Source organism: Sciurus vulgaris (assembly GCF_902686455.1).
Source record: "Sciurus vulgaris genome assembly, chromosome: 3".
Taxonomy (NCBI): Eukaryota; Metazoa; Chordata; class Mammalia; order Rodentia; family Sciuridae; genus Sciurus; species Sciurus vulgaris.
The window spans coordinates 155,684,395-155,711,784 of record NC_136463.1 but is presented as its reverse complement, the minus strand read 5'-3'; the positions used below and the strand labels follow the sequence as shown (position 1 = coordinate 155,711,784).

The 27,390-nt window shown below is 34.3% G+C and overlaps 2 protein-coding genes across 17 annotated transcripts in view; one reads left to right on the top strand and one right to left on the bottom strand.

The window, feature by feature from the left end:
* Positions 1 to 27,390, bottom strand: part of NBEAL1 (neurobeachin like 1) — a 200,186-nt gene that overhangs the window by 129,191 nt on the left and 43,605 nt on the right. For 14 of the 16 annotated variants that reach the window (XM_079130554.1, XM_079130555.1, XM_079130546.1 and 11 more), the window contains 3 exons: positions 23,961 to 24,046; positions 19,366 to 19,672; positions 9,494 to 9,600 (listed from right to left, as the gene is read on the bottom strand). In XM_079130554.1, the coding sequence (XP_078986680.1) occupies positions 9,494 to 9,600; positions 19,366 to 19,672; positions 23,961 to 24,046 (500 nt within the window). The remainder of the gene's footprint in view (positions 1 to 9,493; positions 9,601 to 19,365; positions 19,673 to 23,960; positions 24,047 to 27,390) is intronic. The other 2 variants (XM_079130551.1, XM_079130552.1) reach the window with 1 other exon arrangement.
* LOC306655916 (ADP-ribosylation factor 2-like) lies at positions 18 to 1,646 on the top strand. Its single transcript, XM_079130706.1, has one exon. The coding sequence runs from the start codon at positions 802 to 804 to the stop codon at positions 1,441 to 1,443; it is 642 nt and encodes a 213-aa protein (XP_078986832.1). The 5' UTR covers positions 18 to 801; the 3' UTR covers positions 1,444 to 1,646.

Genomic DNA, 27,390 nt, shown 5'->3' with positions numbered 1-27,390 from the left:
CCCATAAAAATGGGGGAAAATCTTTACTAGCTACTCTTCTGACAGAAGACTAATATCTAGAATATATAACAGACTCAAAAAAACTTTACAACAAAAATACAAGTAACCCAATTAAGACAAGGGTAAATGAGTTAAACAAACACTTCTCAAAAGAAGAAATATGAATGGCCAACAAATTTTTGAAAAATGGTAAACATCATTAGCAATTAAAGAAATGCAAATCAAAAGTACATTGAGGTTTCATGTCACACCAGGCAGAATAGCAGAATGATTAAAATATGGGCAAAGAATTTAAATAGTCTTTTCTCCAAAAATATATAAATGGTCAATGAACACATGCAAAGATGCTCAACATCACTAATCATTATAAAACAGCAATTCAAAACCACAATAAGATACCACTTCACACACAACAGGATAGCTATTGTCAAAACACACACACATACACACACAGATATCAAGTGGAACCCTTGTGCACTATTAGTTGGGAATACAAAACAGTGTTAATGAATGGCAGTTCCACAAAAATACTTAAAAATTCAATTACCATATGATCCAGTAATCCCACTCAAGGGTATATATTCAAAAGAACTAAAGTAGTACCTGGAAGAGATATTTGTATATTCGTGTTCACAGTATTATTCATAGCATCTGAAAGATGGAAGCAACCCAAATGTCCTTTGACATATGGGTGGATAAGAAATTGCAATACAGGAGGGGAGGTGAAATCTAAAGGTAACCGAGTCAGTGCTGTTCCTATACCAGTTCTCAGAAAGGCGACAGTTATAGATTTAAACTACAATGGGGAATGTTTCTGAAAAACTGTTTAAAAGTCTATTTTGGAAAAAAGAGATGCAGATTCTTACAATGGGTTTGGAAGCAGTTGGAAAAACCACCATCTTGTATAAATTGAAGCTTGGAGAGATTGTGACTACCATCTCTACAATAGGTTTCAATGTGGAGACAATAGAATATAAAAACATCAGCTTCACAGTATGGGATGTCAGTAGCCAGGACAAAATCAGACCTTTGTGGCAACATTATGTCCAGAACACCCAAGATCTGATTTTTGTGGTTGATAGTAATGACAGAGAGAGGGTCAATGAGGCCCAGGAAGAACTAACTAGAATGATAGCAGAAGATGAACTCAGAGATGCAGTTTTATTGGTGTTTGTAAATAAACATGATCTTCCCAATGCTATGAACGCAGCACAGATAACAGACAAGCTTGGATTACATGCCCTCCACCAGGGAAATTGGTACATTCAGGCTACTTGTGCTACCAGTGCAGATGGGTTTTACGAAGGCCTGAACCTGCTTTCCAACCAGCTCAAAAATCAGAAGCAACCTGAAACAGTCCCCTGTGCATTGTGGCAAAGCCAGCTGGACTCTGTGTGCACGTGGGCATGTGAGGAGCCTTGGTGGCTGTGTGGCTGGGAGTAGGGGCAGTTTTCTCACACTGTGACTTATACACACTATAAGAAAACCAGTGTTAAGTTTTAAACACTACCTTCCATTTCAATAGCTTTGGTGATCATTTTTGCAGTTAATGGAGGAGTCCTGAGGCTCAATGGTGCATGATAGCCAGAGTGGTCTTCAGGGTGGAAAGGGAAGTTGAAGAGGAATAGAGACAGGTCCAGTTACAGTCCGGGTCTGCAGTCCTGTTAGACTTTGGTGTCATTTTGTAAGAAGGAAGGAATTACTTCCAAAGTTAGCAGCTTACTTTTGAGTGCTTTAAAGCCAACGATTCTCAAAAAGAAAAGGTACTTACTACAGAGTGAAGAGGTTCAGATTGGAACATTTCCCTTAAGTTTTACTTTAGCCAACTTCCTGATTTTAACATGTTTTAGTTCAAAGAAATCAGTGATTTCTTTGTTTGAGTATCAGGACTGTAACTCTAGAAAATTGTCCAGTCTTTCCCTTAGGCTACTTGCTCCATTACTTGCCAAATGGAGACCCTCAGGGAGTAGCCCAGTGTGAGGCCAAGGCTCTTCCTGGAGCCCACAGTCCATGGTGGAGTAAGGGTTCCACTGGGGAGAATGCGGGGGCGGGGGAGTCAGGTGGAGGAAGTGAGGGATATTGCTTTTGTGTTCTGGTGTCACCATCCCATTTCACCATCCCTAAAACGGCCCGAGGCTGCTGTTCCCACTTCCCTACTGTGCCCAATGCTCTACACAAAGCAGGAGGCTCACTCCTGTGAGGAGTCTCACCATATTCACTGTCTTAGTCCACCTTAGGATATTGGTTAGTTTCTCCTCCAGAATCTCACACCTGTGAGTTGTGAAAGTTTGTGAGAAAATAAAGAGGTTAATTTTGGGGAGGAAGTTCGCTCCCTGCCACTCCTGGCATTGCCCCTGAGTAGGTGCTAAATATTCTGTAAGAAACACCTCTTGCCTAGATCACTCTCCCTGGCTCCTCACTCCCACTCCGATGGAGTAACATCTTAGGAACTGTTTAGAAACAGTTTTATGCTTTATGTTGTCTCCAAATATTAATTAGAGCTAGGCTCTCTCAGTTTTGAGGTCTTTTGCCCAAACAACTGTTAGCCACATTTGTATTTGAGCACTTCCACCATTTAAGATTTTAAAATTCATTTTTCAAAGAAGTCTTGATTCCAATTTCAGAGATGGGAGGGTAAGTGAATTTTAACAAAAGTAAACCTTGTTCATTGATAACAACAAAGTTATAATAGGAAAAAATGGTAAATGTGGGACATAATGTTTTTCTTTAAAGAATGCTTATTGCAATATTGGCAAGTCCAGATTTGATTTTGAACAGTAATTCCTGAGAAATATTTAGATTGTATGCTTGAAACTGGCAGGGACTGTGTCTCATAATTTTATATTTATGCTCACTCCAGTGTACCTGGTATGGTGCTACGCTTCCTGAACACTCGTGAATTGGCTGGATAATAAAGAACTTGCTTTGGAAGGAGGAAAAAAAATTGCAATACATACTTACCATGTAAAATCATTTAGCTTATTAAAAAGAAAGAAATACATATACATGGGTGAATCTTGGGGATATTAGGCTAAGTGAAAGAAGCAAGTCACAAAAGGACAAATACAGTATAATAAATATAGTAGTCAAATTTTTTACATAATACACTAGGTAATTAAAGACCTGTAACATGGTCCGGGGGATATAGCTAGATAGTAGAGTCCTAGTGTAGGATGGGCCCTGGGTTTGATACCAAGCCCCTCAAAACAAAATAAAACATAAAACAAATCATACTTATACATAAAAGGGGGGTAATCTCCTATTGTAGTTTATGTTATTTCACATACGATGTTCTAATACTTCAAAAAACTTGAGCTTTAGGTCCTAAAGACCATAAACAAAATATATTTAGTTTGAAATTTTTCTTGGCTGCACTACTTTCTGCCAAAGAAGGGACACAGAAATGCTTTTCCGCTTCCTTTTTCATCCTCAGCATTATATTATATAATCCTCAGTATTCATTAGGGCTTCCCCACCCACATATAATCCTCCTGTTCTAGGCTCTCAACTTTAAAATTAATCAATTCAACTTTATTAAGCTTTTACTGTGTAGCAAGGAAAAACCGATGGGAAAGAAGAAATGGAATCATAATGTTCACCTTCAAATAGTTGATTGTCTAGTATGAAGCATAAAAAGAATGTGTGACGCCCCACAGATTTATGAAAGATACTCTGCAGGACAAAAATATGTATCATTCTAAATCTGACAGAACCAGAAAATATTATAGTCATTAAACAGAAAAAGGAATAGGAAAGGAAGTATTTTTAGTAGCTGAATGTCAAGAATGTGAAGGAGACAAAGAAGCAAGAATAAACACAACTGGTTCAAAAAACCACGAAGGGTTTAAAATGGCTTATGTAGAAAAGGTATAACAGATAGGACTCAGCGAGATTTCTTAAGAGTCTTAAACAGGTCATGGTAAAGAGATTTAATGATCACTAGAATATTTTTATGGTTTGGAGAGGACATACTAAGCGAAGCATTGATAGATGGCATCAGTGTGTTAAAAAGATGGTTTGGGGCTTCAGTGTGGAAGGGTATCAGACTGAAAAGGGAGAAAAGAATAAAACACTGCAATAATCTGGCAAAAAAAAATTTGACCCTAAAATAAAGCAATGACAATGGTAATAAAAGGCTCTATTAGGAAAATATTTAAAAGCAAAATAGGTGAGATAAGCAGACATGGACAATGAGAAAGTAGGGCAAGTCTACAGTAATTCCCAAGTTTCTCCCTTGAGAAAGTGGGTAGAATTGGTGTCTATTACTTAGACTGGAAATACAAGAGAAGTAGGTGTGAGGATGAGGAAGGAAAGAGAAAAAGACAGAGTAAGGGATGATTTGTTCTATTTTAGATGTGATAAATGTCTGAGTGGCATTCAATGGGAATTCCTTAAGAGAGATCAATATTAGTTAAAAAAAAAAAAAAAAGCTGGAGATTATATGTAAAGCCATGGACATAGTTGAAACTATCCAAAGCATAAGCAAATTAAGGTGTGGGAGGGTGAAAGCCTAGGATCAAACAGGTAATGCTAGTATTTTTAGAAAGGGAATATTCCAAAGAGACTAAAGAACAGCTCCTGTGGTACACAGGGAAAAAAGCATAGAAAAGATGAGTGTGTAGGCATTAATGAACAATTTTTTTTTTAGTTTCTCAAGAAGGCAATAAGCAACAGTGATAAACAGAAAATGCCAGCAAAAATAAAAACAAGTGTCCATTAAACTTGGAAACTAGGTTTTCAAGGACCTTGATTAAAAACAGTTTTTTGGAGTTGCACAGAGGCAGAAACTAGACATGATTTGAAATTAATGGAATTTGTCCTATCTCTAAAAATGCTCCAGACCCGATAACTACATATACTACCTTACTAGTGTACTTACAGGAGACTCTATCTCACCTAAAAATCAGGACAAAAGCAATCTTTCAATTGGGTCATACTAGTCATGAGATGCCCCTGATAGACATACTAGTTGACAGTTCTATGTGTATAACAAAGTTCTATTATCAAAAGCACAAATGTGGGGCTGTGGTTATGGCCCAGTGGTAGAGTATTTGACTAGCAAAATGGGTTCAATCCTCAGCACCACATAAAAATAAAATGAAGGTACTGTCCATCTACAACTCAATATATAATATGTATATATATATATATATATATGCACACAAAATGTATTTCCAATTGTAGAAAACTGTGTTAATGAGAGAAAATAGCAAAAAAAAAAAAAAAAAAAAAAAAAAAAAAAAAAAAACCAAAAAACCCCAATTAGGAGATGAAACACCTTGGAACAATGGGTTAAGAGCAATCAGGCTAGTGTCAGTCATCTCTGGAAGACTTAAGCACATTTCATTACTTTTTTTTTTTTTTTTTTTTTTTGCATTCTAGGTCTAATTGAAAGATTTCCTATAAGTTCTAAGTTTTAGACAGCAGTTTCTGTGACTGTGACAATGGGACCTTATTAAATTTTACTATGAAATATTTACTATCCAAGGAAAATTCAAATAATCCAGTTTATCATTCAAATGATCAAAAATACAGCATATAAAATGTGGAGGACATAAACCTATTTATAAAGTTATTTTTCAAGAAAAATGATTACTATATTCTGTTAAAAAAAACTGAAATGTGAAGAAATTTTCAACCTCTTAAAAATGGGGTTTGAGGAATGGGGATAGGAAAGATAATAGAATGAATCAGACATATTCCTATGTCCATATATGAAACATGACCAGTGAAACTCCACATCATGTACAATCACAAGAATGGTATTCTATTAGAATAAGTAATACTCCATGTATGTATAATATGTCAGAATACATGCTACTTTTATGTGTATCTTTAAGAATTTTTAAAAAATTTTTAAATGGAGTTCAAATTATTTTTTCTGTTTGTACTTGCTAACCATTTTCTTTTCCCAATTTTGCTTATAAGAGCTGAAATTGCTTTTCTTAAATGGTAAGTCAGTATGTGGTATGCTCTACTTATGAAAATAAGAAGTCAAGTTCTCCTTTTGTGCTTCTGCCCTTTAGCATCTATTTGATGCAGTTTTCCATACAGTCTAGTCTCTATATATTTTGTGTTTAGCATCAAAATACTGTTGCATTATAAAATGCAATCTTACAATTTATGAAATTCACTAACAAACACATTAAGGTTTCTACAAGTCTGTACTAACTTATATAGCCTCTGAACAACTGCAGAAGAAGATAACACTAACACTAGAAAAACTGCCAAGTAGCTGGTAGCTTCAAATTTTGGTTTAGTATTATAATATGGTTTAGAGATATCAAAAATGTATTAATTCACTCTACTGATACTATTCAACTTGATACTTGATCTTACTTTCCCATTAACAGAAACATAAACATATTTTTCCATTAGGAATTATGGGAATTATTACCAATTTTTAACCATGAGCAAAAATGTTAGAATTAATATATTTATATTTTATGGGAGAACTGTACAATACCAATGTATCTACTTTACAATAAGAATGCATTATTTAGCCAGGTGTGGTGGTGCATGCCTGTAATCTACCCCATCCTTGACCTGAGCTACTCAGGGTGGGTTGAGGTGGGAGGATCTCAAGTTTGAGGGCAGCCTAGGCAACTTAGCAATACCCTGTGTCAAAATAAAATTTTAAAAAGCATTTGGGAATGTAGCTCAGTGGAAGAGTGCCTGCCTAGCATGCATGAGGCCCTGGGTTTCAGCCCCAGCTGAGGGGAGGGGAGGGGAGGGAAGGAGAGAGAAGGGGAGGGGAGGAGAGGGGAGGGGAGGGGAGGGAAGGGAAGGAACAGAAATGAAAGCCTTAAAGTCAAGAAGAATTAAACTGAAACTCTGGCTCTGCCACTTCTTGCCTGATCTATAAAGCAGTCATTATGAGGACAACATATGTTGTGTGACCTCAAATACAAACAAGGCAATTAATAGCCTGTCCATCATATTAGCAAGCACTTAATCATAATAATAGCCTTTATTTTTATAGAATTATAGGGGTTATTTCTTTTTTATTGTATCAATTTTTCCATAATGAACACTTTCAACAGAGAATATGTCTCAAAAATACATATATAATTAAAATTTTTCAACTGGACAATATGTTGAAAAGTCTTTGTAAAATGCAAACCTAAAAAAAAAAAATTACCCTCACACTAAACTCTTTCCTCATTGTATTAGTTAAGTATTTATGTAAAATATTATAATCTGGTATTAAAGTAAACCAACTGAAAGATAAGCAATATCTATATTTTAGTGTAGTGAAATTTTGACTTTAAAAGAAAAGTTTTCCTGAGAAATGACCATCATTATTGATGGAAGTTAACAGTTATTCCAGAATTACAATATGAATGACGGTGAGCAGTGCCACTTTTAAAACAGCATGTACAGCTTAACCTGATGCCATAAGAAAAAAATGAGTAAAAAGCAAGGGAAGGATAAGGCAAAGGAAATAGTCTTTGAGGAAAAAATAACTATTTTCCTTATCATGACACACTGTAACATTATAAAAATGTTATCAAAAGTGTAGTTGGGGGGCTGGGGTTGCAGCTCAGTGGTAGAGTGCTTGCCTAGCATGTGTGAGGCACTGGGTTCAATTCTCAGCACCACATATAAATTAATAAATAAAATAAAGGTACATCAACATCAAAATATTTTTTAAAAAAGTGTATTTGGGGAAGAGAAACTATCTAGAACTCTAAGTAAAATCAATGGAATCTTTATGAACTAGAAATAATTTTCTAAAATCTAAATTCAGAAACAAAATGACACAACTTTATAGCCCATTTAAAGAAATTTGTATGTATATCAGTATAATAAGGAATGATTATAAAACATTTAACAAAAACAGCTATGAAGATTGGTCATATTGATGAAATGTTACCTTTAATTTATTGAAATCTAAAAAATGATTAAAAAGGACATTAATAGAAAGTATACGAAGTCTAGTCAAAGAGGTCAAATCAGATATCTATTATTTAAAATTTCTAGAAAATATTTTGTTATATTTATACTTTCATTTATTTGGAAATTAGCTTGCTAAACAGCAAATGCTTAGGTTTATCTGAAGTTGTTACAAATTTTATAGCATAATAAATTTTGATAAAAAAAAAAACAAATACCCTGGGTAGAGGGTGTACTTTAGTGGTAGAGCACATCCCTGGCATGTACAATGCCCTGGAGGTTTGATTCCCAGCATTATACCACTTACCATTCACTACGGTAATTGGTACCAATGTAATAAACACCAAAAGTTCTTACATGGTCTATAAGATGCTAAGTAATTTAGCCTTTGGCTCCTTCTGATTTTATCTCTAGCCCCATGGACTATATCTTGCTCCTCAAATATATTTAGAGTGCTTCAACTTCAGGAACTTTGGTATTCTGACTAGGAAACTGATATTTGTGTAGCTTGGTTCATTCACTTCCTATACATCTCTCCTCAAATGTCCTCTTACTGGAGTCTTTCACTAACCAAACTAGATAAAAAAGCATCTATCTTTTGTATCTATCTCTTCCTAGGAATGCTCTAGCCCTCAACCCAGTGTTTCCTCATAGCATTTACCATCAAATGGTCTCCTATATATTTTTGATTTCTTATTTGTGTTGTCCCCAATCAAAGTGTAAGTCCTGGAGTACAGTTCTTATTTTTAATCAACAGTCTGAGAACAGTATTTGACACACAATTGATACACTATAAATATTAAATAAGTCTACTTAGTTAACTAAAACGCTATTTCTTATACAAAAATATCATTTAGTCAATGACATACAATTTGAGTTGGAGCAATAGGATTGCACTGCAAAAATTCATATTGTATATAAATATTCTCGTTAATCAGTGGCAGACATTATAGGATAGATAACATGGAATATTGTTTCCAGATCGGTAGAAGACAACATTTCCAACTGAAGTATATTTCAAAGAACTAAAGGCAAAATCTAGATCATCTTAGTATGCTCTGATAAAATGGCTAGCCAAGAAATCAGAAGCAACTAACTTTGGGGTCTTCAGTTTCTTCCTGGATTAAATGAGAAAAAAAATTTATGTCATGAACTGAAATGCTCATCATATAAAGAAATTAGTTTTCAGTTTGACTCTTTTTAAAGTAGTTAGACAATTACAAATGATTTAATGTTAATTTCAATCAGTAAAGAACTTGATTACAATCAGGCATGGTGGTGCCTGCCTGTAATCCCAGCAGCTTGGAAGGCTGAGGCAGAAGGACAAAGAGCTCAAAGTCAGCCTCAGCAACAGCGAGATGCTAAGCAACTCAGTGAGACCTTGTCCCTAAATAAAATACAAAAAAGGGTTGGGGATGTGGCTCAGTGGTTGAGTGCCCCTGAATTCAATTCCCAGTACCACCCTCCAAAAAAAAAATCTTGATACATAAAAGCAAACACAAACTATAAAAACAGTAATAATAGGCTAAAATTTGAATTAAAACTTAGAAAACAAAAAGTTTCTTAAAAATCAAAAGCAATAGTAATAGAAAAGTACCTTGCAGTTCTGTAGCAGTCGTATGAGATGTTCAAAGCAATTACTGTTAAGAAAAATGGCCTGAAGAACAGGCCTGTCTGTGCAATCCAACATGGCTGTGATGGTATCTAGAAAAATAAAAACAAAATCTATTTAATGGCAAAAATTTGGACTCATTCAAACATTTACTATTATCAAATTTAGGCTTTACAGTTGACAAAACAGATAAAAATTAATTTGGCAATAACAGGCATGAATAATAGAAAACAAAATTTGTAATTATTACTTGATAGAAACAGTGAACATTTTTATAATAATTTAAAATGCAATAAGTTTACATGACTTATATAAGTATTTCTCAGAGATTTATTTACTTATTCTTCCATCATAAGGCTCAAGTCTAACCTACTGTTTATGTCTAACTTGCTATTAATAGGCAACAACTGGTTGTTTCATAACACTTATATTTATACATTATAAAATTAACACATGTTCCTGAAAAAGATGACAATGTTATGCTCTCATTTCCTATTGAAGAGATATCTATCCTGGGCAATACCATGTTTTGTTCCTAACAAAAAAGAACTTCATTCAATATAGACAAAAACTTATTTATTAACTTTCAATAACTATAAAACATGATATTTTATAACATAAAATACAAAGTATGTAAGATATATCTTATCTTCCTATAGAAACAAATGTTGTAATGAATCATTTTTAATAAGATTTTGATGCCCATATTCTAAACTGATTCTACATATACATGAAGCTGTACACCAATCCATTAATGTTATGTCTGGGTGGTAGAATATAAAGAACTTCTTTTTTTCCATTTTTCTTATGTGACTTTCCTAGCTTAGCTGTAATGACAATATTTTATTTCTATAATAATGACCTGTTAGTTAATAACATTTGTATTTACCAATCTAACATGGCAATGCAATAAGAAACCATATATGTTGTTGAGGGAGCTTACAAAGCAGAACAGCAGAGACAACTATCTACAGAGTGACACAAACATCCACCTCAAAGAGAGGGAAAGAGAAAGACACACAGAGGCTTTGAGAAAAAAGAAAATCAAAGGCCTTCTAGACCATGGACAGATATAGAAGTAACCTCTACAAAATGTTATAAAAGCATATACAAAATCAATTCTTATCATAAGTAAAACATTATAAATGGCAATTTCTGAAAATCAACATTTTCTAGAAATCTGAAGTCACACTGACTATTCTTTCTAATATATACTTTTAGTGGATTACACTTTCTCTTCCCCTTCACTCTCTATCTTGTCTCATGCTGGGGATTAAACCCAGAGAAGGGCCAGACACCTTGGCACATGCCTGTAATCCCAGTGGATCAGGAGGCTGAGGCAGGAGGATCAAGAGTTCAAAGTCAGCCTTAGCAACTTGGCAAGGCCCTGAGCAACTCAGTGAGACACTGCTTCTAAATAAAAAACAAAATAGGGCTGGGGATGTGGCTTAGTGGTCAAGTGTCCCTGAGTTCAATCCCCAGGACCCAAAAAAACAAAACAAAACCTAGAGCTCTAACCCTGAGCTGCAACCCAAGTCCTTCTTTTTTTTTTTTTTTTTTTTTCATTTTGAATTATGGTTTCAATAAATTGAGCAGGTAGGCCTCCAAACTTGCAATCCTCCTGCCTCAGTCTCCCAATTATGAAGGATTATAGGTGTGTGCCACCATGCCTTGTCTGGATTACTTTCGCAAACAAAAGTCAACTTGACTGTTGTTGCTAAACTGAAGGTGTTGTAGAAAAACAAATCAATTCTATATTAAATTATTTGGAAGTTAAAATATCAAGTCACATGCTATCTGAACTAAACAATCAACACTTTCCATACAGTGGCTCTGTATTTCAAAACAAATGAGAGATATGAAAGTAAAATATAGACTCAGAGAAAATTACCTTTCTTTTATAATAGGTGCTTTAATAAATATATAATAATAAATATATAATAGTGGAAATCATTATGCCATATTCGTGATACACAAAATTTGATCAATTTCATTCTCCAGTATTCCCTCCCTCTTCCCTCTCCCTGATCTTGCTCTACTCTCTCCTTTCTATTAGTACTATTATTTTAACTCGTACATTGTTAAGTACATATAAAAACAAAATTCACTGTGGTACATTTGTACATGGACATAGCATAATTTGATAGAATTTGATCCCAAGCATTTCTCCATGCCCTCTGTTCCTGATCCCCTTCCTGTATTCTACTGGTCTCCCTTCCATTAGCATGACATCCCTTTTCTTATTCTTTACTAATCTCTTTCTCTAGCTTCCACAAGAAAGAAAACATTCCACCCTTGACTCTATGAGTCTTCCTTATTTCATTCAATATAATTTTTCCAGTTCCATCCATTTACCAACAAGTGACATAATTTTATTCTTCTTTATGGCTGTGTATATACATTTTCATTATGCATTCTCCTGTCGACAGACACCTAGACTGGTTCCACAGTTTGGCCAATGTTGATTGTATTACCATAAACATTGTATGTATATATCACTATAGGATGCTGATTTTAGTTTTTCTGGATAAGACAGGATACCAGGGTCATATGGTGGTTCCAATCCTAGTCTTATAAGCAAGTTACATACTGCTTTCCAAAGTGGTTATACTAATTTGCAGTTCCACCAACAATGTACAAGTGTACCCTTTTTCCCACATCCTCACTAGCAATTTTTGTTATTTATACTCTTTATGGCTGCTATTCATTCTAACTGGAGTAAGATGAAACATCAGTATAGTTTTGAATTGCATTTCCCTGATTACAAGAATTTTGGAATTTTTTTTTATAAATTTGTTGCCCATTTGTATTTCTCCTTTTGAGATATGTGTGTTTACATCATTTGCCCAGCTATTGAATGGGTTATTTGATGTTAAGCTTTTTCAATTCTTTATATATGCTGGATATTAATCCCCTCTCAAAAAAGGTAGCTAACAAAGATTTTCTCTCATTCTGTGGGCTCTCTCTTCATGATCTTGTTTCTTTTGATGTGCAGAAGGTTTTAAATTTGAAGCCACCCCACTCATGAGCTTTAAGGAAGTCGGTGCCTATGTCAACATGTTGGAATGTTGACCCTGTATTTTCTTCCAGCAATAGCAGTGCTTCTCATCTAATTCCTGCATCTTTGATTCACTTTGAATTAATTTTGTGCAGGGTAAGAGATTATGATCCTGTTTCATTCTGCTACATATGGATATACAGTTTTCCTAGCACTATTTGTTATAAAGGATAACTTTTCTCCAACATATGCTTTTAACACCTATGTCAAGGATCAGATGAGTATGAATCTGTGTATCTTTGTCTCTTCTATTCCTTTGGTTTCCATGTCTGTTGATATACCAATATCATGTCATTTTTGTTATTACTGCTCTATAGTGTATTTTGAGATCAGGTATTGTGAAATCTCAAGTAATCCTCTTATTGCACAGGATAACTGGCTATTCTGGGCCATTCATTCTTCCATATGAATTTTAGGACCTTTTTTTTTTCCTAGTTCTGTGAATATACCACTAGTATTCTGATGGAAATTGCTCTAAAGCTGTAGATGGCTTTTGGTTATATGGCCCCATTTTGTCAATATTAATTCTGGCTACTAAAGACTTTGCATCTTCTAAGGTCATCTTCAATTTTTCTTCAATGTTCTATAATTTTCATTGTGGAGGTCTTTTATATCCTTGCTTAGATTTATTTCGATATTTTATATAGGCTATTGTGAATAGAAAGGTTTTCTTGATTTCTTTCTCTGCAGGATCATTACTGGTATATAAGAAAGCTATTGATTTTTGTATATTGATCTTCTGCTATTTTGCTGAAATTACCAGCTCCAAAAGTCTTCTGGTGGAGTTTTTTGGGTCTTATAAGTAGAGGATCATATCATCAGCAAACAGATAATATAACTTCTCCTTTTCCTGCTTGTATCTATTTAGTTTTCTTTTCTTAACTAACCACTCTGCCTGGAGTTTCACATATTACATTGATTAGGAGTGGTGAGAAAAGACAAGAGTGAGCAAGACATGCTTGTCTTGTTCCTGATTTCAGATTTTCTCCAGTCAGTATGCTGTTGGTTTTGTTATATATATCCTTTATAATGTTGAGTAAGTTTCTTCTATCCCTAGTTTCTTCAGTTTTTTTTTTTTTAACAAGAATGGGCACTAGATTCTGTCAATGATTTTTTTTCTGCATCTATTGTGATGATCGATCATATGATTACTGTCCTTAATTCAATTTATGTGATGCATTACAAATACAGATAGACTGGTGTATGTTGAACCAATTTTGCATTCCTGGGATGAAAAAGCTTGATCATGGTATACAAGCTCCTTAATGTGTTTTTAAATGTGTAATGCTGATATTATATTAAATATTTTGTATCTATGTTCATTAGGAATTGTCTCTAGTTTTCTTTCCTGGTGGTGTCTTAGTCTGGTTTTGGTTTGGGAGTGATACCAATTATATTATACCAATTATATTAATTTTAAAATATTTGCTAAGACCTGCTTGTGTCCTAAAATATGATCAACTTTGCAGAATGTTCCATGAGCTGCTGAGAAGAAAGTGAACTCAGCTGTTATTAGATGAAATATTCTATAAATGTCTGTTAGATTCATTTGATTGATGGTATTTTTTAGGTCTGAAGTTTCTTTATTGATTTTATGTCTGAATTGGTGACAGGGGTATGCTAAAATCATTCCAGTATTACTGTATTTGGGGTCTGACATTTTGTACCAATAAGTGGGATTTTTTAATGTAATTAGGTGAACCAACATATAATGCTTAAAAATACCTAATACCATTGCATCTTCTTATTGTTTCCTTTACCAGGATGAAGTGACCTTCCACATTTCTTCTCATTAACAGTAGTTCTTGAAATTGTCTTTGTCAGATACTCCTACTTTTTTTAATCCATTTGCATAGAATAACCTTCTCCTTTCAGCCTATGAATGTCTTTTGAATGAGTCTCTTGCAAATAGCATATATTTGGGTCTCATCTTTCAATCCACTCTGCCAACTCCATGATTTTAGTTGGAGAGTTGAGACCATTTACATTCAGAGTTATTATGGACAGATATTTATAGTTTCCTGCCATTTTGATTTGTTTCATACATTTAATTTGGTCTTAACTTTCAATTGCTTAACTGCTCTTATAGTGAGCGTCAAGCATTCAGGAGCTCTGGGGTTTGTTTTTAAGCTCTTCTGCATGTAGTATTTATTTAAGCATTTTCTGTAGTGTTGCCTTAGAGACCATGAATTCTTTAGTTTTTCCTTATCTTGGAAAATTTTTATTTCTTCTTTGATTCTGATGGATAGCTTTGCTGGATAAAGCAATCATGGCTGGTAACTGTTTTCTTTCAGACCTTGAATTATTTCACTATAAGCCCTCCCACATTTTAGAGTCTGTGTTAAGAAGTCTGAAATTAACCTTATTGGTTTACCTCTAAATGTGAGCTCACACTATTCTCTTGAAGCTTTTAATATTATATCCTTATTTTTTATTAGGCATTATCTAAAGAGGTTATTTTTTAAACTTGTCAATCTGGGGTTCTAAAGCCCCGTGTGTATATGTCCATTTCATTCCTAAGATTTGAAGATTCTTCTGATACTATTTCACTAAAAAGTTATTAATGGCAATAGCTTGTATTTCCATGCCCTCTTCTATTCCAACAACTCTTAAGTCAGGTCTGTTCGTCCCATGGTTCTTGTATATTCTGATCATATCTTTTTAATTACTGCTTACTGAGTATTTAAGTCCATATTATCTTCAAGGTATGAAATTTGTTTCTACATAACCTTATCTGTTGGTCATACTGTCAACTTAATTTTTAATTTGATTTGCTGTGTCTTTTATTTCCATGATCTCTAATCATCAAGAGATCATGATCTCTTTTCAGAATCTATATTTACTGAAATTGTCTGTTCCCTTCTTTATCTTTGCTGTCAATTCCCTAGATCTTCTTTTAGTTCATAAATCATTTTAATAATCAAAATTATAGTAGTCTTTGTAATTTTATCCCAATCAATATCTGTGGGTTCCTAGTTAATTGCTATCAGTGACAGAGTGCTTGCCTAGTATGCCTTAGGCCTTGGGTTCAACACCCAGCTTCATCAAAAAAAAAAAAAAAAAAAAAGAAAAGAAAAGAAAGAAAAAGAAAAAGAAGAAATAATTAAAATGCATGGTTTCCTTTATTGGAGGATTGTAAATCTGAAAGGAAACTTGTTTGCATGTTCCCTTATGTTTTCATAGGTGCCAGAATGACATATCTGTTGAGATATATTCCCCTTTCTCTTATGTGGGGGTCCTTTCGTGAGTAGTTATCTCCTTGTAATAAATTCTATACTGATGTATATCTTAGGTTTGACACATAGGTTCAGCATAATCCAAGTAATATTTTCAACTTCCAATGCCTCTTTTCTTTTTTAATTCTCAACTTAATTTTATTTTCACATTTGGTAATTTTTTATTAAAAAAATTTTTTTTCATACATGTATGTAGGGTGATATTTGTCTCATTCTACCGTCCTTCCCATCCCCATCACCCCACCCTTCCCATCACTCCCCTCTGCATAATCCAAAGTTCCTTCATTTTTCCCTACCCAACCCCCCCATGAATCAGCATCTGTTTATCAGAGAAAACATTCGGCCTTTGGTTTTTGGGAACTGGCTTACTTTACTTCTCTAGCATGATATTCTCTCCACTTACCTGCAAATGCCATAATTGCATTCTTCTTTAAGGCTCAGTAATATTCCATTGTGTATATGTACCAAATTTTCTTTATCAATTCATCTGTTGAAGGGCATCTAGGTTGGTTCCATAGCTTAGCTACTGTGAATTGAGCTGATATAAACATTGATGTGGCTGTGTCACTGTAGTATGCTGATTTTAAGTCCTTTGGATATAAATCAAGGAATGGGGTAACTGGGTCAAATGGTAGTTCCATTCCAAGTTTTCTGAGGAACTTCCATACTGCTTTCCAAAGTGGTTGCACAAATTTGCAGTCCCACCAGCAATGTATGAGTGTACCTTTTCCCCCCACATCCTCGCCCACACTTATTGTTGCTTATATTCTTGATAATTGCTATTCTAATTGGAGTGAGATGAAATCTTAGTTTTGATTTGCATTTCTCTAATTGCAAGAGATGATGGACATTTTTTCATATGTTTGTTGATCGATTGTATTTCTTCTTCCGTGAAGTGTCTGTTCAATTCCTTAGCCCATTTATTGATTGGGTTATTTGTTATTTTGGCATTAGGATTTTTGAGTTCTTTATATATCCTGGAGATTAGTGCTCTATCTGAGGTGCATATAGTAAAGATTTGTTCCCCTTCTGCAGGCTCTCTCTTCATGTTATTGTTTCTTTGCTGAGAAGAAGCTTTTTAGTTTGAATCCATTCCATTTATTGATTCTTGATTTTACTTCTTGCACTTTAGGAGTCTTGTTGAGGAAGTCAAGTCCTAAGCCAACATGATGAAGATTTGGGCCTACTTTTTCTTCTATTAGGTGCAGGGTTTCTGTTCTAGTGCCCAAGTCTTTGATCCACTTTAAGTTGACTTTTATGCAGGGTGATAGATAGAGGTTTACTTTCACTTTGTTACATATGGATTTCCAATTTTTCCTGCACCATTTGTTGAATAGGCTATTATTTCTCTAATGTATATTTTTGGCACCTTTGTCTAGTATGAGATAACTGTATTTATGTGGGTTTTGTTTCTGTGCCTTCTATATTGTGCTACTGTTCTACATGTCTATTTTGGGCCAATACCATGCCATTTTTTCCTGTGCCTCTTTGAAAGGAGAGAATGCTGCAAGTAATCCTGATAGTTTAACCATCTATCAACACATGCTATAAATGTAATTACTAATGATCTCTACAACTAAATTAACCCAAGAGGAACATGAGAGTGAGGAATAACATTCAATAGGCTAAAAGGATTACACATTAAAAACTACACTAAATTGAATTTGAAGATGGTATAAAAAATAAAATAGAAGTTGGGCATGGTGGCACATGCCTGTAATCCCAGCAACTCAGGAGGCTAAGGGAGGAGGTTGGCAAGTTAGAGGGCCAGCCTGAGAAACCCAGCAAGATACTCAGTAACTTAGCAAGACTTGTCTCAATATAAAAAATAAGAAGGATTGGGGATATAGCTCAGTAGTAAAGTGCCCCTGGTTTCAATCCTCAGTACCAAGAAAATAATATAAAATAAAACAAAATAGAGTGTTTTATTTTATAAAATAAAACAAAGTAGAGACACATGTCTCTACTCCTAGTGACTTGAGAAGCTAAGGTAGGAAGATTGCAGGTTCAAGACCAGCCTCAGCAACTTAGGAAGACCCTCAGCAACTTAGTGAGAGACCCTTTCTCAAAATAAAAAAGAACTGGGGATTTAGGTCAGTGGTAAAGTTCCCCAGGTTTAATTCCCAGTAGGGGGGAATAAAAAACATAAAATAGAGAAAAGAGAAAAATAGGAAGGATGGAAGAAGAGGGGATGAGGAGGCCAGAGGTAAGAGTGGGGGTGCAAAGGGAAAGTTAAAATGGAAATAACATGGGTACAGAAGAAGCTGAAGTAGAATAGTTATATATAGGAGATATTTAGGTATTGATTAATATCAATCAGCTAATACATTAATTATCATTCAAAGGTTCAGATTAACTGAAGTTTTTTAAATAAAGTCTTCTGTATCCCATGTTTCAAATTTTAGAAACTGCCAACTATGAGGAAGACACTCAAATGCAAATCTTGTATCATTTCCTTATTTCAGCTCTGACCCAAACTGTCCCAACTTACTAGGTGAATCTATATGCAGAATTCTACCTACTCCTTTCTTGGTCACCTTTGCTAGAGGAACAATGGGGATAAACTTCTTTTCTTTCTCAATATAGCTTTGCTGTTACATCAAGGGGTAGGAGTTTAATTCTATAAGGTCAATTGGCCAGTTCCCTCATCAGCTTCATCTAAAGACAGTTCTGGATTGAACTGTACTTCATTCTGAGTTTTGTGTACTAAACTTTTTTTTTTTTTTTGGGGGGGGGTATTTTTATTTAAAGCTACTCAGATCTAGATCCCCGCCCTGCAAGTCACATTCTTAATTCCATGGATCAATCTGCCAATTTCAATGGAAGAATCCTTTGTTCTTCTGCATTCTGCAGAGTCCTGTCAGAGTATTTCTTCTGTGATCAGACTGGTTCTCATATTCACCAATCCTGAGAAAAGCATAACCTAAGTGGCTCTTTGGTCTCGGGTATTACAAAAGCAAGTATACCAAATACGCACACATGCACACATACACACAAGAAAGCAAGGAAGGAAAAAGAGAACTGTTTCTGAAAAACAATGTTAAATTGCAGGAATTCTAAGTCTACTGGCTTGGGAAGTTCAATCAATGACTCTTGTTCCTTCAAGCTGTTGGTGTTTCCCTGTTTCAATAAGGTAGGGAGAGGCAAATACCTCTGATGGGGATTACCAGTTCTCTCGGTAGCCTTCTGACAGGCACTACCCAGCTTTTCTGAGTTTATTAGCTGCTCTGATTGTAGAAATGTGGGTATAGCATCTGTTTCTTAAGTTCAGTGCAAAGTGTCTTTCTTCTTGTTGGAGGAGTGCTTCACCTCCCCCACTGAGCCACAGCACAATTGACACTGCTGCCATCAGTTACTTTTATTAATTCTCTTTCTGTTCTAGGAACCAATATTTTTAGTTTTCTTCTTCATATTAGTTTAGAGTTGCTTCCCTCCTCTTTCCCCCCAATTCTCTCATTCTGCTGTTGCAGAACTGCTGATTTAACTCCATCTTGGGAAGCTGCTTACTGTGAAGTCCCCATCCTTTCTCTACTCTCAGAAAACTGTCTTTATTGAATACTTACTCAGCATTTTGATCTGCAGAGCTATGAACCGGCTTTCCCACTGTCTGGACCGTCTTTGATTGGGTAAAGCTGAATGATCTGAATTTAACAATTTAAAATAGTTCTCCAGAATAGTACTGGTTTCCACTTGGCGCTGGTCAGAACTGCTAGTAAGAAGAATGTGTACCACTTCTGTAAGGCACTTTAGAGTCAGTTCTACCTTTCTACCCACTTGTTCAGGATCTCCATCTTCCCAGGAATCACAGTCTGCCAAAACTCGCATAAGAACTTCCATGGTGGCTGGAGAAATTGCTTGCAAAGCATTTCTCTGAAACATTAAAGACAATAAAAATGAAAACAAATCTGAGGATCTGTTAAAGCTTCCAGTAACAAAGAGGATTAAGTCTGCAGGCAACTTTTTCTCTTACTAAATCAACACACATGAAATTTTTAATTTGACAGACACTGCTAATATTTTATACATATTAAATTTTCTGTTCCTCACTACTAATAGAAAATTTTCTTCCTACCCTCCCTTACAGCTAAAGGCAACCATGTAACATAGTGCTGTTCAAGGATTTATGGCAAAACACTATGATGAGGATGTCATTTTACAAGTAAAAGGGAAAGACCCTTCCTTTGCCCTTGGTCCTTTCACCTTCTTCCAGTCTAGAATGCGGAAATAATATTTGAAGCTACCTTTATATCATGGAAAGGTACATCCAAGAATTAAACTAGCAGCCTACAGAGAACAGAACAGGAATATCAAAGGACCCTAGGGCTTGATCATTTCATTGAGTTACTGTACCAGCCCAGAATTGCTCACATCTGGATTTTTTATCTAAGAATTTAAAAACAAAATCAATTCAGTTAAGCCTCTCTTAGGTTTTATCTGTTGATCATAGCAAATCCATACCAATGGACTTAGAGATACACAATGATTGGCTTGGCTCTAATGCTACAAACGTATATCTGAAATACACTAAGTAACTGTAGCTATATCAAGGTGACCCACAAAACCTGGAAACAAGCAGTATATGTTGCCCAAAATTGTTAAATTCAAACATTATGAAACAGAACACAGGCAAAATCATGTGCAAATAATAGCCCTTGGGTCATTAGAACTTGTTATTGTCAACATATAGCAGTTTTATCATTTTTTTCATCTGGAAGTATTTGCCTCCTTATAGTCATATCACTGAATTTGACAAATAATAATATTTTTTTTTAAAAAAAGACAGTGAATGTCAACTTTCCAGTATCTCTGTAAGAGAACTGGCACATGCCATTGTCTCCTTCATTACTTCCTTCACCTTTGTGCCCCAAACACCATGATAACCATAACTCCAGGAGTTATAGCCTGAGAGACAATAGTAAGGATAACAGGCTGACATTTAGAAGGAATTAAGTCCCTGAAGATCCTGCTGGGGATTGAACCCAAGGCCCTGTGTATGCTAAGGGCATTCCCTACTAATGAGCTATACCCCCTCAATTCCACAACTACTTTTTTTTATTAAATTCTTTTTTTTTTTATTTTTACGGACTGAATTTTGATTCACTGTACACAAATAGGGTACAATTTTTCATTTCTGTGGTTGTACACAATGCAGATTCACACCATTCATGTAATTATAAATATACATAGGGTATTACTGTCCATTTCATTCTACTATTATTTTTTTAATTGAAAGAGAAAAGTAAAATAAATTAAGCTGTTATAATTTTATTATTAGCTGCTGCTAACCTAGCTGATAAGAATACTTTACTTAGTTTTTACAAGAGCAGGAAATTTAAGTACCATACTTACGTGTCATTTAGTCTTTACAACTATCCTGTTATTGTTTACATATTACAAATAAACTAAAACATGTAAATAGTTTATCTAGATTAAGCAACCAGTTTGAGATGGACATGGGACTCAAACCTAGGACATTCCCAAAATCATTTCTTTTAACATAACACAAAACAGAACAGGTTTTAGTGTGTGTGTGTGTGTGTGTGTGTGTGTGTGTGTGTGTTTTCACAGATCTCAAATATGCTGATGGAAAATCCAGGCACAATGCCATGGGACAGGAGACCAGTCTTTAATTTTTTTAGTTCCTTGTGATAAGATCATTCTTATACCTTCAGGTTTTCAACTCATCTAAATCCCCTTGTTTGGATTCATTCAGCAAGCAACAACCAACCTTCTGACTTTGATATAAATCTAACTATAGCTATCCCCTCATCACAGGATTTTCAGAATTTTCAGTATGAAAAAATAAATGGGGCTTTTAATATCTACTTGATTTTCATGTTAACTTTTTACTACTGAAGTCTCAGGGACTGATTATCCCTGGACACTAACAAGAACACATCTCCGTGTGTTCAAAAACAGAATGGGATTCAAGTTCATTCTGCATTAGTCAATAACAATACCATTTCCACTTTTTTTATGAATACTTATTCACAGTAGTGAAGAAATGATGAAAATGGAGAGATACTGACCCAAAGGAAGGATATCAGATAATACAGAAAGATGACTAAGCAAACTTGAACTGGAAAATACATTACAAGGAGACTTCTTCCAGCAGGTGAGGAGGAAGCCACACAGCCCACCAGGAATACTAGGTAGGGATTTTGGCTGGGTACCAAAAGGGAAAGACGTTAAAAAACACAAGTTTCAGCAGTGTTCTGTAAGTCACAGGAGGGGAAAATGTTTTAAAAAATTGTTCACTGAGTACAGGAACATTTGATGAAAAATGATAATATAGAAAAAAAAAAAACAAAAACAAACCAAAGATAAAGAAAAAAGGGGAACTGAGATAGTGTCAATAGATACTCTTAACCTCAGGATAGTATATACAAGATCAATGTTCAAGAAAATATATTTAAATTTAGCACATTAATTAAAAAGGGATTACCTAAATATACAAAATCACCTGTTTATGCAGTTTAATTGAAAAATGAAAATTACATTCTCTCAAATCTCCAAATAAAATAATAAATAGTAAATAAATTGCTATAAGATGAAAAATTCCTACTACTATAAGATAATGGGTTCATGAGGCTCTTAACAAATAATATCTAAATACTAACCTCCATGATGGCTTCCTGAACATAGACAAGAATTTCTTCCTAATGCCCAAGATGATAAGGTAATATGCCTACAGTATTACTGATAAATCTTTAAATAAAATTTAAGTTTTAAAAACATAGGTTGGTAAGTTTTTTAATAAAATTATAATTTAAATATTATATTTGGTATACTATAAAGATATAGTACAGTGATGTAATAAAAATATTTTGTGTGAAAAAAAAGCTAGTAATTAAAAACAGAAACATTTTCATCCTGAGAAAAAAGAGAATTCAAGGGACTTATTCACTTGGATACAAATAATTATATCTGTATTTCCACTAATCTCTAACTGAAATTTAAATTTTCTGCAAATTTAAACCTAAGCTACAAAGCACAGTTGTGTAATACTACTTGTGATTTTGTCACTGATAGAAAGGTTTTTTTCATATAATCATTGCAGTATCTCAAAACACCACTTATACTCATCTATTCTTTGAAATTATATGTTATTAGATTTATTGCTATTGATTGATTGATTGCGATAGAATCTTGCCATGTTGCCCAAGTTGGCCTCTAACTAGTGGGTTCATTTGTTTGTTATTTCCACAATCTCAGAGTGCTGGGGACTCAAACCCAGGCCTCCCGCATGAGAGGCAGGCACTCTATGAGATGGGCTATATGGCCTGCACTTAACTACTGGTTTCAAAGAATCCTCATGCCTAACCACTCAGGTAGCTGGGACTACAGGTGTGAGCAGCCATGTTTAGCTCACAGTTAAATCTTTTTATATCATGTGTTATAAACAGCACACATTATTAAGACACATATTTGTTTCATTAACATTTCAGTAATTGTTATTTCATTATAACTGGTTTCCTTTGTGATTTTATGTATTTTTCTTTGGGCATTTAAAAATTCTGACAAGGGGCCTTGTCAAACTGCCAAATGGGGATGTGGTCCAAAAAGAACAAAAGAGTTAAAAACCTCTGATATAAATTATATGATTTAAGAAAACATAAAGAAAGTTTTTTCTGAATTACAATTAGTAGTTATACTCAAAATTTAGCAGAGATGACTTTTAAGATGCTCTACTTAGACTTTCTTTTTTGTAAGTAATAAAAAACAAGTTGGGTTTGTTGAAACATGACTAAAAAGTGTATATATGCATTTAGTAATTATAGGTAGAGTGACTAAATTCTTTCTTTGGAAACCAAACTGCTAGAATTTGATTTCATCAAGTTGGGACTAACTCCCTCTATACTCTATAGTAAAAACAAGTCACTGAAAGCCAACACAAATATGAACTTACAATACAAAAAACTGTTAAATCTGTTTATGTACCCAGTAATTTTATTGTTAGTGCTAATATTATTATTTAGTTTTTTTTGGAAGATAATAATTAAAAGAAATAAGTTTAGCTTTAAACAAGATATAAACTCAAAAATACCTGTATGATTCATGAAGTTATGAAAAGACAAAGACTATATTAAATAATCCATGGAAAGCTTTCTGCATTGTTAACTATTATTTATATATTAATTTTCAATACTGTCCTCACCTGCCCACCAGCTACAATGGCTCCAAAGAGATGCAATAAGCAACACTTAAGACTTTCCTTGAGATGTTCACTTTCCTGAAAACATTCTGTGAATACACAAATAAACAAGTAAGTAAGATTTCTCTTTCACAACATGATTCATCTCAGGAGTGTAAAATTAAAACATGAAGAGCTATTTGTGAAAACTCTAAATAGTGTCAAATGGTAAGGTTGATAAGCATTTTGTCACAGGAAAGGAGAAGAGAAACCATTGTTCAGATATCATTTTAGTTATTTTATTTACGATATCTCATTTAAATTCCCACAATATTCCATATAAAGATATCTTGCCCCCTTTAGAAATGAGCAAAATGAAGGTGAGAAGTTAATATTTTGTCTGAAGTAACATGGCTACTAAGTAATAGAGTTAGAAATTAGCCCAAATCTGACATAAAAAAGACTTATTTTTTTACTACTACTCCTTTCTCTTATTTGTCTAAGTCATTTATAAAATTATATCATTTAATTAGTCATTTATAAAATCAAAGAGTTGAATAAAACATTTCCTGGGTCCACTCCAGGGCTAGTATCCAAAAATCTACTACCAATAGTGACTTTTCTTTTAACATCATATACTATTTCATTAATTTCAAAATATCACAAATACTCGTGACAAAAAAAAAAAAAACTAAAACAGCTGAAAAAATTTGACAAGGAAAAATAAGTCTCCTTCTGACCTCTTCCTGGATCTACCTTAAAAAAAAGGAGGAGGACTGGGTGTGGTGGTGCACGCCTCTAAACCTAGCTAGTTGGAAGGCTGAGGAAGGAGGATTTCAAATTTAAGCACAGCCTCAACAACACAATGAGACTCTGTCTCAAAATAAAAAATAAAATGGGCTAGGGATATAGCTCAATGGTAAACCACCCTGAGTTCAATAAAGAAAGGAAGAAAAAGAAAGGAAGGAAAAAAGAAGAATGAACAAATGAACTGTCTATATAGTCTTCCCTCAGTATTTTTGAACAACTCATCCCAGAATACCAAAATCCAAAGATGTTCAAGTCCTGTATATAGAACAGTACAGTAATTACATATAACCTATGCATACCCTCCTGTATACTTTAAATCATCTCTAGATTATTTAAAATACTTAATACAACGTAAATGCCATATAAATAGTTCTTAATATAATATTGTATGCTTTTAAAAATTTTTTTGAATTGTAGATGGACACAATACCTTTATTTTATTTATTTATTTATTTATTTATTTATTTGTATGTGGTGCTGAGGATCAAACCCGGTGCCTCACACTTGTAAGACAAGCACTCTACCACTGAGTTATAACCCCAGTCCATAATGTCGTATTCTTTAGGGAAGGAAGAGAAGGAAAAAAAAACTGTACATGTCTAGTACAGATGAAATTTTTTTCCTGATTATTTTCAAACCACAGTTCAATCTGAAGATGAAGAATTCACAGGTATGGAGGACTGCAGCATGCTTCATGTTTTTTAACATAAATGAGTATTATTACATCTTAACAGATAAATCTATCTTACTCATTTTTATGATCATAAAACATATAATGCTAAAATGACATACATTTATTTAACTAGTTCTTTACTGATAAACTGTTAATCTTTCCCCTTTCTTTTGATAATTTTTGTAAGGAATATTGTTCTGTATATATCACTGCACACTTAGAAATTACCATAATGAAAGAATTATTTTCAATTTTATACATAACACTATCAAAAAGAAAGTTCTGAGGTAAAACATATTGATAGAAATTTATAACTTAAAAATTAATGCGAGGCATGATGGCCCACACCTATAATCTCAGGGGCTGGGGAGGCTGAGGCAGGAAGATTGTGAGTTCAAATCCAGCCTCAGTGATGGCAAGGCTCTAAGCAAATCAGTGAGACCCTGTCTCTAAATAAAATAAAAAGTAGGGTTGATGATATGGCTCAGTGGTCGAGTGCCCCTGAATAGTTCAATCCCTGGTCCCCAAAAAAGAAAAAATTAAGTCATTTCAGCTACATGAGAATACTTGGCACTACACATGCCTTCCTGCTTAAACAAACAAAAATTTAAAAATGAGAAAACAAACTATTAGCAAAATAGGTTCCAGAAAGTCAGAGAACTGTGATACACAAAAGAAGGAAAACAAAATAAGCCCAAGAATTACCTTAGATTTCTGTTCAAAAACACTTTCTGGGGTATAACACGGAAAGGGGCAACCAAAAAGAACATCACTATTTTCTGAGTTGAGGAGCCAGATATCAATGATTGGTAGTCTACACACTGGAATTTTGAAGCAGAGTACTTAAATGGAGGAAGGTACACAAAGAAACCCAAAAATATGCATAGGACTTGTTTTGTATCCAAGCATTAATCCTCTCATGATAGTGTGAAATTCCACCAGACAGGCAAACAACTAGAGAGAAGTTGTAGGCTGAATAATTTTTCTGATTTCATACAGAACTGGAAGATGACAGAGTTCCATTCAGCCATAATGGACATGCAAGAAAGATAACGGAAATAAAGAATGCAAAAAAGATATACCATGCAATCTGTAATCATAACACTGCTGGGGTGGCTATATTAATATCTAATAACACATGCAAGGAGTATTACCATAGGCAGACAAGAACATTTCATTATAAAAAAAAAAAAAAAAGCAGGCCATGAAAAGAAGGCTTAGGGAAGGGAAAAAATAACAGAATGAATCAAACATTACTCTATGTAAATTTATGATTACACAAACGGTACGCCTTTACTCCATGTACAGAGAAACAGCATGTATCCCATTTGTTTACAATAAAAATATAAATAAATAAATTCAAAAAAAAAAAAAAAAAGAAAAGAAAAGAAGGCTTAATGTGTTCTCTTACCATAAAGGAATCATAAAGTAATGAAATAAAGATATCTGGAGACCCTTTTCATGAAGATAGCACCAAGTAAAGAAAATCCCAATTCCTTCTAAAGCCCAAGCCAAACAAAGGTTTTGAAGGACAAGACTAAAAGGTCTATAGTAACCAAAAAAGAATATCCATGTCACCCACTTTTGGTATCCAAAGACAATGAAGCCCAAAGACAGCCCAATTATCTTTGGAAGAAGGCTCCTAGAAGAAACAATCTTGATCTCTATGCCTTCATCAACATCCTCCTAACTACTGCATCAGTCATGAAAAAGGAGACAATAACACACTTGTGTTCCTTGTGAATATCTATGTCAACAAGCACCAAACAGTGAAAATGTTCTACCACATTGAAATGGCCAAGGTCAACATCTTCAGCAGGCCTGATGGAAAGAAAAAGGCATATGTTCTACTGACACCTGACTATAATGCTTCAGATGTTGTCAACAAAATTGGAATTACCTGTGTCCAACTAGCCAATTCTAAACAGTTATGAACCACGTAACACCATTTTGATCAATAACACACTGAGT